The sequence below is a fragment of the Eulemur rufifrons genome, chromosome 17, assembly GCF_041146395.1.
Source record: "Eulemur rufifrons isolate Redbay chromosome 17, OSU_ERuf_1, whole genome shotgun sequence".
Lineage (NCBI taxonomy): Eukaryota > Metazoa > Chordata > Mammalia > Primates > Lemuridae > Eulemur > Eulemur rufifrons.
In genome coordinates, this window is record NC_090999.1 from 37,678,256 (window position 1) to 37,694,223 (window position 15,968).

Sequence of the window (15,968 nt, forward strand, 5' to 3'; positions counted from 1 at the left end):
CAATTGGTATCATGTAGTATACAAAACATGAGTTGCTGTTCATGTTCCTTTAGCATTATATAATATGATCCACTGGAAAAAAAAATTGGAGGCTTTCTAAGAATATTCACAGAGACATCTGCAATGGTGTTCAAAATTTCTTCTGTCCATTTTTGCAAAGTTCTATTTTCTTGAGTAGATTATGGGCCATCAAATAATTAAATGAGCTAATATAGAAAGTGTCTTATATTTAGCCTGACACATAGCAGGTGATCAGTATTATTTGAGTTCCTTCTGGCTCTCTTTCTGGCACTCAGAAAGATTCCTGACTTTTGGGCCTTTTATAATAATGCTTGATTTTATCATTGCAGGACAGGCAGATAAAGGATTTGACTATAGTTATGATTATAAAAATACATATCTGAATAGCTAGCTCCCTTCTTTCAATTTCTTAACAGAATTTAGGACAGTATTCATATGGGAAAGCATAACTATGTTTTAAAACCAAAACTATGATATCATGCATGATATTCCAGAGGTAAGAAAATCCTTGCTTTACAGATGAAATTCACCCTTGGAAAAATCTACTCATTAGGCAAAGCACATTCAAAAGAGAGAGAGAGTGTGCTGAATATTTTAAATATGTATTCAATGAAATACATATGTTGATTGAAAAAGTTAGACAGGGACACAGTTTATCATGGGGTCATTTTCTAACATGTACACACAACCTCATATAAGGAATATGTTGCCATATGCCCAAGAAGAAAATGTGCAGCCTACCTGCAAATACACTATACATGTTATTAGATTTTTCTAGAAGAATATAAAGAATGAAGTGTAATTTTCCTGGCGGTTGGTTATACAATTCACCAAAAATAGCCAGTTAGTACAGATAACTAAGGGGGAAAAAAAGCCAGCGAAAGGAATCTAACTATTGTCCAGACCAAATAAATGACATACTGCTTATTCCAGTTTATGTATTTGCATCACACACATTATTCTTAGATTACTTTCCTGCCTTTGTTCAAAATACAAAAACATGGGTTGGAGAAACCCTTCATCACACATCTACTTCTCTACCAAGTCTTGTAAGGTGCTCCAAGGAAGTCAACATTTCATTTTAACATAGTTATAAGAGACAGTATTTGAAACAACCCTCTCTATTCCCAAGGAAGAGAATAAGTTATAATACAAGGGTATTTTCTAAAAGGAATTAAAATTGTTTTCCTTTTTTGCTATTACTAATAACATAAAACTTTTGGTCCAAAGAAGCTAAATTAATAATCACAAAAATTACCACAACTGGTAGTTGATCTTACAAATTGGTTTTGGAATATATAGCTAGATGTAATAAAGAATACTAGACTATTCAATAAACATTTTAAAATGTAAGTGGAATTTCTCCCTTTTTAATATAACTATATAACATTTGTTAAGATAACTATATAAAATTACCATGAGGGGGAAGGAATGATTACAAAAGCTAATGAAATGTATTCTGTCTAGAACACCATTATATTTTTCAATTAAGAGATTTAGAAAAAACAAAATACAGAATTGCTTTTCAAAAGAACTGGTTGTAAAATGCAGAACAATTTAATTAAGCATTTAGTTATTTTTTTAAAGTAACCTCCAAATATTTTCTGTTGCTGCATTTCTGTTTTTGATCTAAACAGTCTGAAACAATACATAGAATTATGGCTGCAACTAAGAAAAAAGAGGAGGCTTTCTAAGTGAGGGCTTTCAACTCCTTTGTTCTCATTATGCATCAGAATGTCTGTGTACAGCATTTAAGGCATAAAGGGAAGTGAAGATGCATTTGAATCCAAATATTGTATTTTGCTTTTTAGAACTGCAGTCCTCCAATTTACATTATGCATTTAAAATTATTCAGGAAGCAAAATAAAATAATAAAACAAAATTAAAATATTCTTAAATGTAATCCCTTGTACTTCTGCATCATGCCAGTGTGATACAGGGTATATTACGTATCTTCCTAATATATATTTAAGGAGGTAGTAAACAGTAAGAAAACGCTTATTTTTTTCCCCATGATATTCTGCTAAAAATCATTTGAATATGCTGCACTGTGAGGCATACAAGTTTGGTAGGTATCAGTATTAAAGGCTATTTAAATAAATACTGCATTGAATGCATAAAAATAAATCTTTCAAAATGTATTATAAGACCAAATACATCTATATTTGCCCTTCTTACAAGTTTTTAAAGGTACAGTATTAACACATAAGCAAAGCTGTCCAGGAAAAATTTTCCTCAAAAAGATAAATACTAAAATTCTGTATTTAGATTCTTGGTTGTATTGTTCATAATCATAATACAAATGTGAAGCTCTTAAAAAATGCATCAATTATGAGCTAACTAAAAGCTAAGAGATAGATTCTGGGGTGGGAGGGTAATGGGAGTTTCTTATATTGCCCTCTACATTTTTCTGCATTTTTGAAAAATTTTTAGCCAAGAAATGGCTGGCAAAATTCAAATAATGAAAGTCTATATATTTAAAAAACAATTTTAAATATCTGAACCATCCATTGATTTAAAGGGAGTTAAGGAATCACAATTATTTGGACAATCAAAACTGAAATAAGTTTTCTAGTTTTCTTAGAATTCAGGTAAATTTTAACAGCAAAAAGGAAATTTTTCTTCAAAAAGAAAGAAACAAAGCAAATGAAAAAATATTTCAATCTGAAAGTCCTTAAAGGAAAATGAATCTTTAAAAATGTGTTGTGATTGGCTCAAATATTCAAGGATAAACATCAATTTATGAAGTGATGCTTCATTTGGGACTGAATAAGGTTTTTCTACCACTTGGCTTCTATTATGGAGATAGATCTACAATGCTAACATTACCACAGGGCAGGCAAAAAGCCTGCCAAGCATGAACACAATATTATTAAATTCAGGGTATTAATTCATTTCTTGAGATGAACAAAAATAACAGTATCATAAAAACTTTCAGTTTTACAAGTAGATAATCAAGTTTTCATTTTAATAAAATATCCCTTCAATAGTCAAGTAATGTCAATTCTTAACGTCACCTAGAGCTTTATACATAAAAGTAAAAAAAAATTCCTCATCAGGTTAAAGTAGTACAGATTTTTAGAAAGAGCCACAAATTAATTTTATAAACTTTAAATGCTACATACTAACTGGAATCCATAAATCAGTGTAATTTGGCCCAATACTTTACTTTCAGTGAATTTAATTAATTACTTTAATATTTTAAAGCACAACTCAAACCTATACCACATGACAAACAGAATATCCACTGCATATCAAAAAAGCTATTTTAACATGCAAACTACAACTGATAAAAGGTATAAATCTTATCTTGACCAATAAAAACATGTATTTTTTTTCTAGTTCACATGTAAGGAAAGAATATAAAATTGCTTAGAAAGCTCAGACTCCATTGTAATTAGTTATAACTATCAGTTATGTAATCAGAGTAATCAGGAGTTTTCAAAGACTAAATAAATCTTACCTTTATGTAGCCCCAAGACACTGACAGTAAATAGTTTGCTTCAGGCATTTTTGATTGATTAGATATAGATAATAAGTTCTTAAATGTATTTATCTTTAAAACCTTGGTACTTTAACAAATCTTCCCAAGCCACGCAGTGTGTGGGTTTTTTAAAGATTCTTGGCAATTAAGTATACATTAGAAAGCCTGGCATTAGATCCCATCCAGCCGTCTTCCCATTGAATACATGCCATTTGTAAAATTTCAGAATGGAACAAAATTCAGAAACTATTCTGAATAAAAAACATCCATGTGATAAAGGAATATCTAAAAATCTAAGAGTCTGCATCTTTCTCTCCCCGAGCTCCAGGGCTTAATGAATAATGTATGTCAAGATGCTTAGCTGCAAGAAAGAAGAGTTCTGTCAAAAGCTACCAAATAAGGAACTGCGGGGGAGCCAGGAAGAGTGACAAAAAACCCTGCCCATAAAAAAAATCCCAACTATCTACCAATCGCATTCCATCCCTCAGTCCATAAGGGGAGGGGGCGTGGACTCGGCACAGGCTGTGATGTGATCGGTTGGCAAGGGTGAACCTCGGGGGACGAGGTTTTCTGCCTCACCCGGGTAAACGCCATCTAATAATGGTATCCCTACAGCTCTGAGGCTGCCCTAGGAAAAGATGAATGGGGCTTCCCTCTTGCAGTGATGCATAACGACCATAAAACTCTTCAACATTCACAGTTCATTCTTAAATAAGAATTGCCAGTCCTTTTGGAGTCATTTCTATGAATTTCAATACTGACTTCTCTTCCAAATAAAAGCTGCTCTGAAAATGGCAATCAAGCATTTTAATTACCTCCCTCTCTCAAATCCAAAACAAGTGGCTTCCCTGCTGACGTAGATATAACCATAGTTCTCCCATCCAACATAAAAGCATAGTGATTCTAAAATACAACCAATGCCCAGAACTCACAAATGGAAATGACATATTCCCTCACCGGTGTGGCACGGCTGTTCTCAGCTCCTTTTGTGTCTATTGTTATGTATGGCTGAGCTCTGTAACCTTCAAAATCGAGGAATGGACATGATTTATAAATATAAATCTGATTGGGGGAAAAATCTGAAAGCTAATGCATTGTGTATGGACAAGGAATGCAGAGTTTCGTATATAGAATTCAGGATCTATAACCAGAAGAGAACATTTTTACAACTGTACCCAATGTTAAGAAAGGAATGAGTGGCTCTTAGGAATACAGGATTGAGCTCAGGAGTAATCAGACCTTTTATGAAGAGGGTTAAATAAGAAATTTAAATTCTTTTCAGAAAAATAGTATTTTTATTTGGTTTGGGATAGTATTACTCTGTAACTTTCATACTATAGAGGTCCTGTGGATGAGACATGAGGGAAATGTAGATTTTACTCTATTTTAGTATAAAATTCTGTCCATTCTACCTCAAAGTTTGTATCTGTGCTTCTACAACTTGCTAATAATGGTTATTCTGCAGTCTTCCTGCCATTTAAGTATTTCTATATCAGGTTTGTCTGTCTTAGATAGCATGCTCTTGCATAAATATCTGCATTAAAACTTTGCCTCTTTGAATTTCTATTGGTCCTTTGCTGCTCCTATTGGTCCTTTGCAACTAATGTCCTCAGCTGCTATTCCTATTGTGTTCATTTCCTAACTTCCTCTTAATCCTCTACAAAAGAAAGTACTTAAAACCCCAACACTCAGCTGAAACTACCCCCAGAAGAATACTAAAGTCCTCCTTTTTTCTGGTCTTTCCTTCTCCTTAACTTCTCTGAAGTACTCCATATTGTTTGATCATTCTTACCAATCTCCCTCAACTGGCAGGGTCCTGAAATTCTTTGGTTTTCTTTCTACTTCTCTGACCGTGCCTTCTTTACCACCTTCTATTAATTCCCCAACTCGGGATCTCCACAAGAACTCTGTCCCAGGCACACTCTTCAATGGTCGCTTCTAACTTAAACTTTAGTACCATATTTCCAAATATAAGATACTCTGCTCTCTTGAATGCCTTGCCAGTCACAACAAACTTTTTCGAAACCATGAAACATTTTTCTATTTAAAGTAGCTCTTCCTGTAACTACCTCCATTTCAGTCAGTGGGCCCATATTTCTTCCAGTATCTCAGATGAAATCTGTGACTCTTTTCTACCAATCAACAGGTGTTCTATGTGAGTCAGACACTCTCAGCTTTGATATGAACCATCTGACTGGATCCTTGAATAACCCTGGCTTGTTCCCCTTTACCACATCACCTTCCCTCCTTCACTCACCTTTGTTACCAACTCCTGTCTTTTATAGAATGCTGTTTCTTTCAGGCTGTTCTTTTCCATTCCCACTCCCATCGTTTCAGTCCAAATACATAAAAGACTGAGAGAAACAGCAAATACCTTCAATATCACCCCCTCTCATCCCCTCATTTCCACATAAAGTGAGACCTGGAGAGCAAAAATGATTTTTCTATGTTTACTCAGGTACTAAGAACATGAACTCCAAGTTTAAATCCTTTAGTGCACAATCCTTGACAAATAATCTAACCTTTTGGTGTGTCAGTGTTCTCATCTGTAAAATGGATTACTGTGACAGTTAGTCTCCAAAGATACCTCCTAATGAGCCACATGGCCCTACATTGAATCTGAGCTGGCTTGTGTAACGAACAAGCGATGTTGCGTGACTGCTGAGCCTGTCACAAGAAGTTTTGCAGCTCTCACCTTGCTCTCTTTGAACATGCTATTGGGATCCCAGAGCTACCAGGTGACAAAGTCTGACTGTTCTGACACTGCCATGCTATGAGCAAGTCCATGATAACGTCATGGAGAGTGGAGAGAGAGGAGGGAGAAGGGGAGAGAGAGAGATACTTTTTCTCAAATCCAACTTCAGCCTGTTACTTCAAATCTAGTAAGCGACAACTTAGCATTTGACTGCTTCATCACATTCACATTCCTCTGTGAGCTCCAGACTGCCATCATCTGACCCTAATTCCCAACTCCAAGCCTATTTTCAGCTGCTGTATTACATCTTTGCTCTGTCCCCGAAAGGCCAGTATTCCCCCAATCTCTATGATATAGCAGACAATCCCATTTCTCTTAATCTTTACTGAATTCACTGCCTAGAATACGCTCCTTCTCCTACTCAGTCTACCTCCAACTGGTTTTCCATGGCAGATTTAAATTATTCAAAGTACATACATCTCAGGACCAAATATTCTAGCCCTTCTTCAAATTCTAACTATTCTACCTTCACCCCTTCATTCAATAAATATATATTAAGCTCCTACTCTATATTAGGCACTGTCCTGGATGCTGGAGACATAACAGTGAACAAAACAAAGTTTTCTCATCTGGAGCTTACATTCAACAATTAAGTTAATAAATAAGTAATATGTCAAGGGTGGGTAAGTGCAATGGAGAAAAGAGAAATGATAAAGATTAGGAATAGAAGTTTCTACAAGATGACCAGAGAAAGCCTCTCTGATGAGATGACATACCCAGAGATCTGAAGAGAGGAAGAAAGCCATGTGCATATGGCGGGTAGGGAAGAGAAAGTCAAGTGAGGGGTAGCCAAGAGCCAAGGCCTTGCAGCAGGAGAATGCCTGGTGTGCTCCCTGCAGAGCAAGTGTAAGTGTCATACCACGTCATTTAAATCCAAATTATGCTCTACAGTGGGGTTTTCAGCCATATCAGGCTCACTGCCCTCCCCCTCCTTTTAAAAATCTGTCCACCAGTCTATTTTATTCTTTGATGAACTTCAAACTAAGTTACTTTTTTCTTTTTATAACAAGTGTTTTTTAATCCTAAAATGAAATTCCTAAATACACTTCCTACATACATACTCTACTAAATATATACATACAGATTAAATGCTTCCTACGTAAATACTTTTTAAAAAATCAGTCTAATGACATCAATAACATAAAAGAGAAATAAAAATACTTTCTATTAAATACTACAAAATATAAATACTTGTACAGAACTACATTAAAAAAAATAGTCAAAAGTTTAGATCTTACTATCACTGACTAGTGGGTGACCTTCAGCAAGTTATCTGAACTTCTCATGATTCAGTTTACTCATCTGATGCTATGGTTTGGATACTTGATCCCTCCAAATCTCATCAAAATTGGAAATTTCATCCCTAGTGTTGGAGGAGGGGCCTACTGGGAGGTGTTTGGGTCATGGGGGTGGGTCCCTCATGAATGGCCTGGTGCTGTCCTGTCACAGTAATGAGTGAGTCTCACTCTGTTAGTTCCCTCAAGAGCTAGTTGTTAAAAAGAGCCTGCAACCTTCCCTCATCGTTCTCTCCTGTCATGTGACCTCTGCACATGACAGCTCCCCTTTGCCTTCTGCCATGAGTGGAGGCAGCCCGAAACCCTTGCCAGAAGCAGATGCTGGCACCATGCTTCTTGTACAGCCTGAAGAACCATGAGCCAAATGAACCTTTTTTCTTTAATAAATTACCCAGACTCAGGTAGTCCTTTATAGCAATACAAACAGACTAAGACATCTGGAAAATGAGAATAATAGTATCCACCTTTGGCATTGTTATGAGGATTAAATTAGTGCATATACATAGAGCACTTAGGACAGTAAGTGCTTTGTAAGCACTTGCTATGATTTCTCTGATACAGGGAATTACCATGAATATAGGGTTGTTATATTAGAAGGATGATATTTTTCCCCAAAATGATGAATGATACTTAGAAAGGTTTCACATGTAACAAAGTACAATCTTCCCTCAATATACGCTATATTACTGCACTACTAGAAAATTTGGTGTGAATTAAAACGATGTAAAAATATTTAATGTTTAATGTAAAAAGTAATTGGGTTCTAGGCTCAGATAATTTTAAGTGCGCTTTTCACCTACATGAATGGCTGCTGAGATTTTTTTGGATATCATGTGGGACACAGAGCAATCCTCCCTGGTGAAGGCCTACCCTATCCCACGTATTCCAGAGTATCTAACCTCCCTGGCGTCCATTCATCAAGTACCAGGAGCACTGCCCAGTCACTGTGCCCTGAAATTTCCTGAATGTTCCCCAGTGTTAACAATCACTGTTCTAGTTGTTTCAACTGTCTTGAACTTGGCTTCCTCATCCAGGGTGGAGGATCCTTGAAGCAAAAAAAAAAAAAAAGATGATATCTTACTCTCTCTCAAAGTAGTTAGGGTACCACAGGCACAAAAAGATTGTTGGCTGATACAGAAGCAAAACTTATCAATATTTTTATACCACCTGTAGGAGATAGGAAAGGATGTGGATTTTCACCCTCAGCAAAATCATCAAAAAACATTTAAAACAAATTACATATGGCAGAGTAATATGTCCTATGTCTTAGAAAATCATGCAGAAACACACACACACACACACACACACACACACACAGAGTTTCCCTTCCCTCTAATATTTACTGCCAAGTCTCCCAGCTAAATGTGATGGTGCTTTCATTCTACAAACTTCTATTCGGCAGCTACTACGTGCCAGGTACTCTGACAGGTACTAGATTTAAAATAATTCAACTGTAAATTCCTAATTTGCTGCAATAAGGGAGACTATTTAATAGAATCAAGTAGTGTGTGTGTGTGTGTGTGTGTGTGTGTGTTAAAATAGAAAAAAATGATGTCCTGGAGTGTTCATTTCTCTTTTTCTGTCTTTTTTTAACAATACTTCTCAGAATTTATAGAGGTCACTTCTCTTTTACTCCTTGTTTTTTCAGTCCTTAACAAATACCCAAGCAATCAACAGTCTCTCTGGATGATTTCAGGACATTTGGGGATATTTAAAATTCTGCCAATGGAGGTGAACCTTTGACACATTAACACATGCTGGCATCAGTGACTTTGCAACAGAGGTCAAGACAGATAAGATGTATTTTGAATATGAAAAACAAAACCAAACCAAATTATGAGGAAACTGGGACAGAGGTCAAGTGTCTTGCTCAAGGTCACAAAGCCAGTAAGTAGCGGAGCAGGGATTTGAACCCAGGCCATCTGGCTCCAGAGTATGCTAAAGTGCCAAAAAGTATTTCAGGCATTGTTCTATATTTAGTCTAGAGTCTATAACAGGTCTATTAATATAAGCAATTCTAAGCTATTTATTATTGTATTTGAAATATTTAAGAAATATTGTCTAAAATAAGTGTATTGACTTCAAGATTTCTCCAATCTAAGGAATTTTCCTGGCAGTAACATTGCTTTCAGTTGGACTTACAACCACTGGAAAAATATTTTATTCTATAATAAATCTACATTTATTTTATACCTTTCTCCTTAGAATTAAAGTTCTGGTAGTTGTTATTAATTAAACAAATCTATACAAAGTACAAAGTGGGTTCTTTTATGTCTAGTATGGTTCAGCTTGAACAAATGCAAATCCAATTATTAAATGTCCCTTGAAGAATCTTGAAGCAATGTTAAACCAGATATTAAATACAATAGCTACGGCAAACTACTGTCTGAAAGCAATGTCAGTCTCCCTTGGCTTTCAAATGCCTCAAAAATATTTTAGAGGTAGACAATAATCTGCAATTAATTTATAACCAACATTTTAAATAGCAGAATGTTAAATCTATTTTCACATGATAAAAACTATCTTTGATTGATGCTAACTAATATTTAAAAAATCACTTTAGCATAAGTAAATCCCCTAAATGTTTTTGTGTTTACTGCCCTCTAGTGATAATGGTTCTGCATCTGATTTAAGAAATAACTATGTTCTTGAAGAGTCATCACCTTTCAGAAAATGAAAACATATCTTACAAGTGTTACGGAGATTTGAGATCAAAAGGAACTCCAGGTTGATTATTAAAAACCAAATAATCTTCAAAAAAGCTAAGACTCATTCTCCAATTAATCTGGTTTGAAAATTTTTATTAAAAAAAGTTTTATTTAAAGTAGAAAACATCTGCAACATTTACTGAGAAAAGAAATTCCAACACAAGAAACCATTTTTGTTGAGAGGTTCCTTGAAACTGAAATAACATGAGACTGATCTGATAGCTGTATTTTTATTTCTCTTCTAAATGGGCTAACTCTCTTATTATATGGTGGCATAGTACTCTATAATTGTTGATACAGCTTGAATTCATAGACAGTAGACACAGACTTTTGTATGTTCATTACTACTTAGTAAATCTAGCTCAAACCATCACTGTCATCATTATCACCCTAATCATCATCATTACAACTACCATGGACTTCTATTTCACTGACGAATAATCAAGGCAATAAATGAGGGTACCAACTTCAAATATATGGAGGCTCCACAAAAATAATCTTGTATGAAAAAGTATTTTCTACTTATAGAGAAAACGAGAATTCCCAATTCACTTAAACTGGCCTGAGTGAATACTCATATTTCATATTTACGATGGCCATAATATTCACCACGAAATACTAATGTTCCCTCTGTACTTGTGGCATGCTTTGTATAATAAAAACAATTTAAACAGAGAGAATACCTGTCTTCTAAAACAATAATAACAAATTTAGTAGAATGGGCTCCAGCTCTATCCAAGAGAATACAAAAAGTGCTAGATCACCCTTGTTTTTTGTGGCTGAGTAGAACTCCACGGTATATATACATACACACACACCACATTTTCTTAATCCATTTATGTATTCATGGGCACTTGGATTGTTTCCACATCTTTGCAATTGTGAATTGAGCTGCTATAAACATTCTAGTGCAGATGTCTTTTTTATAGAATGTCTTGTTTTCCTTTGGGTAGCTGCCCAGTAATGGAATTGCTGGATCAAATGGTAGTTGGTAGTTTTACTTGTATCTCTTTGATGTATCTCCACATTACTTTCCACAGAGGTTGTACTAGTATGCAATCCCACCAGCAGTGTATGAGTGTTCCTATCTCTCCCCATCCATGCCATCATTTATTGTTTTGGGACTTTTTCATAAAGGCCATTCTCACTGGAGTTAAGTGGTATCTCATTGTGGTTTTGATTTGCATTTCCCGATTAGAGATGTTGAGCATTTTTTTCATACGTTTCTTGGCCATTGTTCTGTCTTCTTTTGAAAAGTTTCTGTTCATGTCCTTTGCCCACTTTTTGATAGGGTTGATTGATTTTTTTCTTGCTGATTTTCCTGAGTTCTATATAAATTCTAGTTACCAGCCATTTATCGAATGTGCAGTACACGAATATTTTCTCCCATTCTGTAAGCTGTCTGTTTGCTCTCGTGATAGTTTCCTTGGCTGTGCAAAAGCTTTTTAATTTGATCAGGTCCTATTTATTCATTTTTGTTATTACTGTGATTGCCTTTGGGGTCTTTTTCATAAATTCTTTGCTTAGGCCAATGTCTGTAAGAGTTTTTTTAACATTTTTTTCTAGAGTGAAGTATCACAAGAATGGAAAAACGAGCACCACATGTACTCACCATCACATTGGTATTAACTGATCAACACATATGTGCACATACAGTAGTAATGTTCATTGGGTGTCGGGCAGGTGGGAGGGGGCAAAAGGGGATGAGTATATTCACACCAACTGGGTGTGGTGCACACTATCTGGGGGATGGACATGAGTGAAGCTCTGACTCAGGTGGGGCAAAGGCAATATACATAAGTTAAACATTTGTACCCCCATAATATGCTGAAATAAAAAATAAATAAATAAAATAAAAAAACCCTCACATTTAAATAGGCATATTTCTAGAATATATATTTAATCTTTTACATACACCACTTTTATATGTAGATCTTAAAGTAATTTTAAGTCATGAAATTTGAGCTATAATTCGAAAAAGAAAGATTATTCCTTGTAACAAATGATTCTTGAACAGTTTGACATCCATTCATAAAACAATGAACTTCAATCTTTATCCTGCACCATACTAAAACTACTTGAAAGGAATCATAGAATTAAATGCAAAGCCTAAATCTATAGAACTTCTAGGAGAAAATATTTGTGATCCTGGGTTAGGCAAAGATTTCTTAGAACACAAAAAGCATGAAGCATAAAAGAAAAAAGTATAAACTGGACTTCATCAAACTTCTCTTTGAAAGAAACTGGTAAAAAAGTAGAACAGCAAGCCACGGACTAGGAAGGAAATATGTACAAAACAAGTATCTGATAAAGGACTTGTATCCAGAATTTATTTAAAACATTCTTATAACTTAACAAGAAGACGATAATCTAATGGGGAAAAAATGGTCAAAAGATTTGAACACTTCATGACAAAGAAGATCAATAAGCACATGAAAAGATACACAATATTATTAAACATTAGGGATATGAAAATTAAAACTACAATGAGATGCCACTACATACTTACTAGAATGGGTAAAATGAAAAATACAAATACTGGCTAGGATGCAGAGCAAATGAAATTCTCATACATTGCTAGTGAGAATGCAAAATGGTATAGCAACTTTGGAAAACTGTCAGTTTCTTATAAAGTTAACAAATACCTTGACTGTAAGAGCCAGCAATCTCACTCCTAAGTATTCATCCATGAGAAATGAAAATATATGTTCATATAAAGACTTACGTACCAATGTTTATAGCAACTCTATTCATAAGAGCAGAAACCTGGAAATAGTCCAGATATCAATCAGCTGGTGAATAGTTAAACAAATTGTGGTACATCCATAAAATGAAATATTAGAAAAAAAAACAAAATTCTAGAAAGCAATAAAAAGAAACATTACAAATATATACAGCAACACAGATGAATCTCAAAAGCATTAAGCAGCAAAGTGAAAGAAGGCAATCATACAAGGCTATATATTAATATTTACTGTATTGTTTCATTCATATGACATTCTGGATAAGGCAAAACTATGGAGATGATAGGTACTGGGAGTGGTGGGAAGGAAATGACCACAAAAGAGCAAAAGAACAACTTTTTGGGTGGGGTGATGGTAATATTCTATATTATGTACTACATACATCATGTAATTTTATAGATTATAGCGGTGGTTATCTAACTGTATACATTTGTTAAAAAGCACTCAATTGTACACCTAATAAGAGTAAATCTTCCCATGTGTAAATTATACCTCAAAAACCTGAATTTGAAAAATATTAGCTGATGTTACCAAATTATTTTAATTACAGATTTGCTTAACTTTACTCAAAGGTAAATGAGAAATGAAAATCTCCAGCATAGTTACATACAGTGCAATAACATTTTTACTCTTTCAAAGAGCTCCACTATTATTTCCCAGAAAATAGGCATATATTTGTCTAATGTCCATGTCAGGTTTAAACAATACACTATTTAGTAAAACCCAAGTTGTGCAAAGCCTTTAAGCAATGAAATAATAATAAAAGTATTCTCATAAGCACTATTATTATTATTTTTATTTTAATCCTTTGGAATGAAAATTTCCCTAAAACATTTTAAATATTTTCCTGCTTTTTTGAACAAGCCAAACTCTATTTAATTAATTAATGGTGACTTCCTGGGCCACTGTTTTTCACCCATCATCGAATAATCAACAAATAGTTTCCGTGCACTCATTCTAGGGTGAGTGCTGTGCCAGCTGCTAGAGAGAAAAGTCCGGTAAAGAAGATACAGCTGCTTGCACAAAACTGAATAGTCCCAACTGCTGTATTCTTTTTGAATCCTTTTATCACTTTTTCATAGGTTTTATTTTTTTCTGAGTCCTTGGCTGTCAGCCTGCTCTCTTTCCTAGTCAGTATGAATCTGCCTTTGTATAGTCAGTTCAGTGCCTCCTTCCCCTTTCTAACAGGAGGGGTTTTTGTCTAAGGCAGCATTTCCCAGAATGTGTTGCAAAGATCAGTAGTCCTGTGCGATAATTCTCAAAGAAGACTTCCACTGTCAAATAAACTTTTAACACAGTGCTAACCTTTTTGGAGATTGTGTACATTAGCATATTCAAGGCTCTGCCAGGAACTGTAATAAATATTCTTGCTTTATTTTGTTTAACCTAGCATTTCCCAAGCCTATTTTACTACTGAACTTTTGACATTTATTAACAAGCAAAAACAATCCAAAATACTAGGGTTTCATAGAAAATTCTTGTGGAAAGTAATGGCTTTAAGTATCAGATAACAGACTTTTTTAGAATGGTTATTTGCTTATTCACTCAACAAATATTTATTAAACAGATACTATGTGCCAGCTTGGGGGATAGAGTAATGCACAAAACAGATGAGTTCCCTGTTCATGTAAACCTTGGACTCCCAGGGAAGAAAGACAATAAACATGTAGACAAAAAAATGAATGACAAAGACTGAATGAAACAAAAACGGGGTAATCAGGAAAAGCTGCATTGAGAAAGTGATATCAGAGAAGACCCAAATGACTACAAAAGAGCCAACCAGATTTGAGGCAGAGCACCCTCAGCAAAGGCTGAGGAACACAGTCAGCAGGAGGGAGGATAGGGATGCAGAGTAGGTTTAGAGGCAGGCCAAGTAAGATAGTGTGGGTCTTTGTAAGCCTTTTGGAGCATGTGAGGATATCACAGGAAGGTTCTGAGCAGAGATGTGATTTACATTTTAAAAAGTTGTCTCTAGCCAGGCTCAGAGTCACTCATGCCTATAATCCTAGCACTGTGGCAGGCCAAGGCAGGAGGAGAGGCGGGAGGATCGCTTGAGGTCAGGAGTTTGAGGTTGCAGTGAGCTATGATGACGCCACTGAACTCTACCCAGGGTGACAGAGCGAGACTCTGTCTCACAAAAAAAGTTGTCTTTGTACAGGATGGTTTGTAAAGGGGCAAGAGCAGATGGAGAAAAGAGGAAGCACTTGAGGAAGAGCTGCCAAGACTTGACGAATGAGATCCTGAAAGGAAAGAAATGAGAAGGATGGACTCCTAAACTTCTGGTTCGATCAATATCTGCCTTGGATGGATGTAGGTGCCGTTTGCTGAGATGGAGAACACTGGAGGAGGTACAGATTTGGAGGAAGATAAGGAAAGGGGAAACGAGTCCTATGAGTCAAGTGCAGGAACATTTAAATACATGAAGTTTTGGGTTTTTGTTTTTTTTACTGTTGAGGGACATTTTACTCCCTTACCCCTAAGTTCCTCACTGAGTTCTGGATAAGGAAAGCTGCCATATAGTTCAGTTTTGAATAAGATATTTCATTAGGATAGACCACTTCCATCAAAATCTTTTAAAATGTTTTTAGAATATTCCAATAAATCCCCTCTTCATAGCAGATTAGGAATGTGAAAGCCTAAGCAACTTCCTCATCCAAGGTGATACAGTAAGAACCAAGATTAGAATCTAGCACACACAGCTGGCAATATTTTTATTAAAGTACTATATCTTAAACTATTTTAGGAATAAAGACTTTACTGAAGGCAATAATAAACACAATTAAAAGTGGTACAATAATAGGACTTTTTTTCATTTGCAACAATGGCACAATAGTAGGGTATGAGAATAATGAGACGTATGATGGTACAGAGAATAGGTTTCTATATTGGCTTCACATAAGTTCAAGTCTTGGCCTTGCCTGTTATTAGTACTGTAATATGCAGCATGTTATTTAAGGTCTC

At 35.3% G+C, this 15,968-nt stretch overlaps 1 protein-coding gene across 6 annotated transcripts in view; it reads right to left on the minus strand.

Moving 5' to 3' along the window:
- The window catches only part of PDE4D (phosphodiesterase 4D), a 794,445-nt gene that overhangs the window by 18,702 nt on the left and 759,775 nt on the right, over nt 1-15,968 (minus strand). Inside the window, exon 1 of one of the 6 annotated variants that reach the window (XM_069492694.1) lies at nt 3,485-3,532. The exons of the other annotated variants lie outside the window; for them this stretch is intronic. Coding sequence (XP_069348795.1) covers nt 3,485-3,532 — 48 coding nt within the window. Of the gene's footprint in view, nt 1-3,484; nt 3,533-15,968 lie in introns of those variants that run through there. 6 annotated transcript variants of the gene reach the window in all.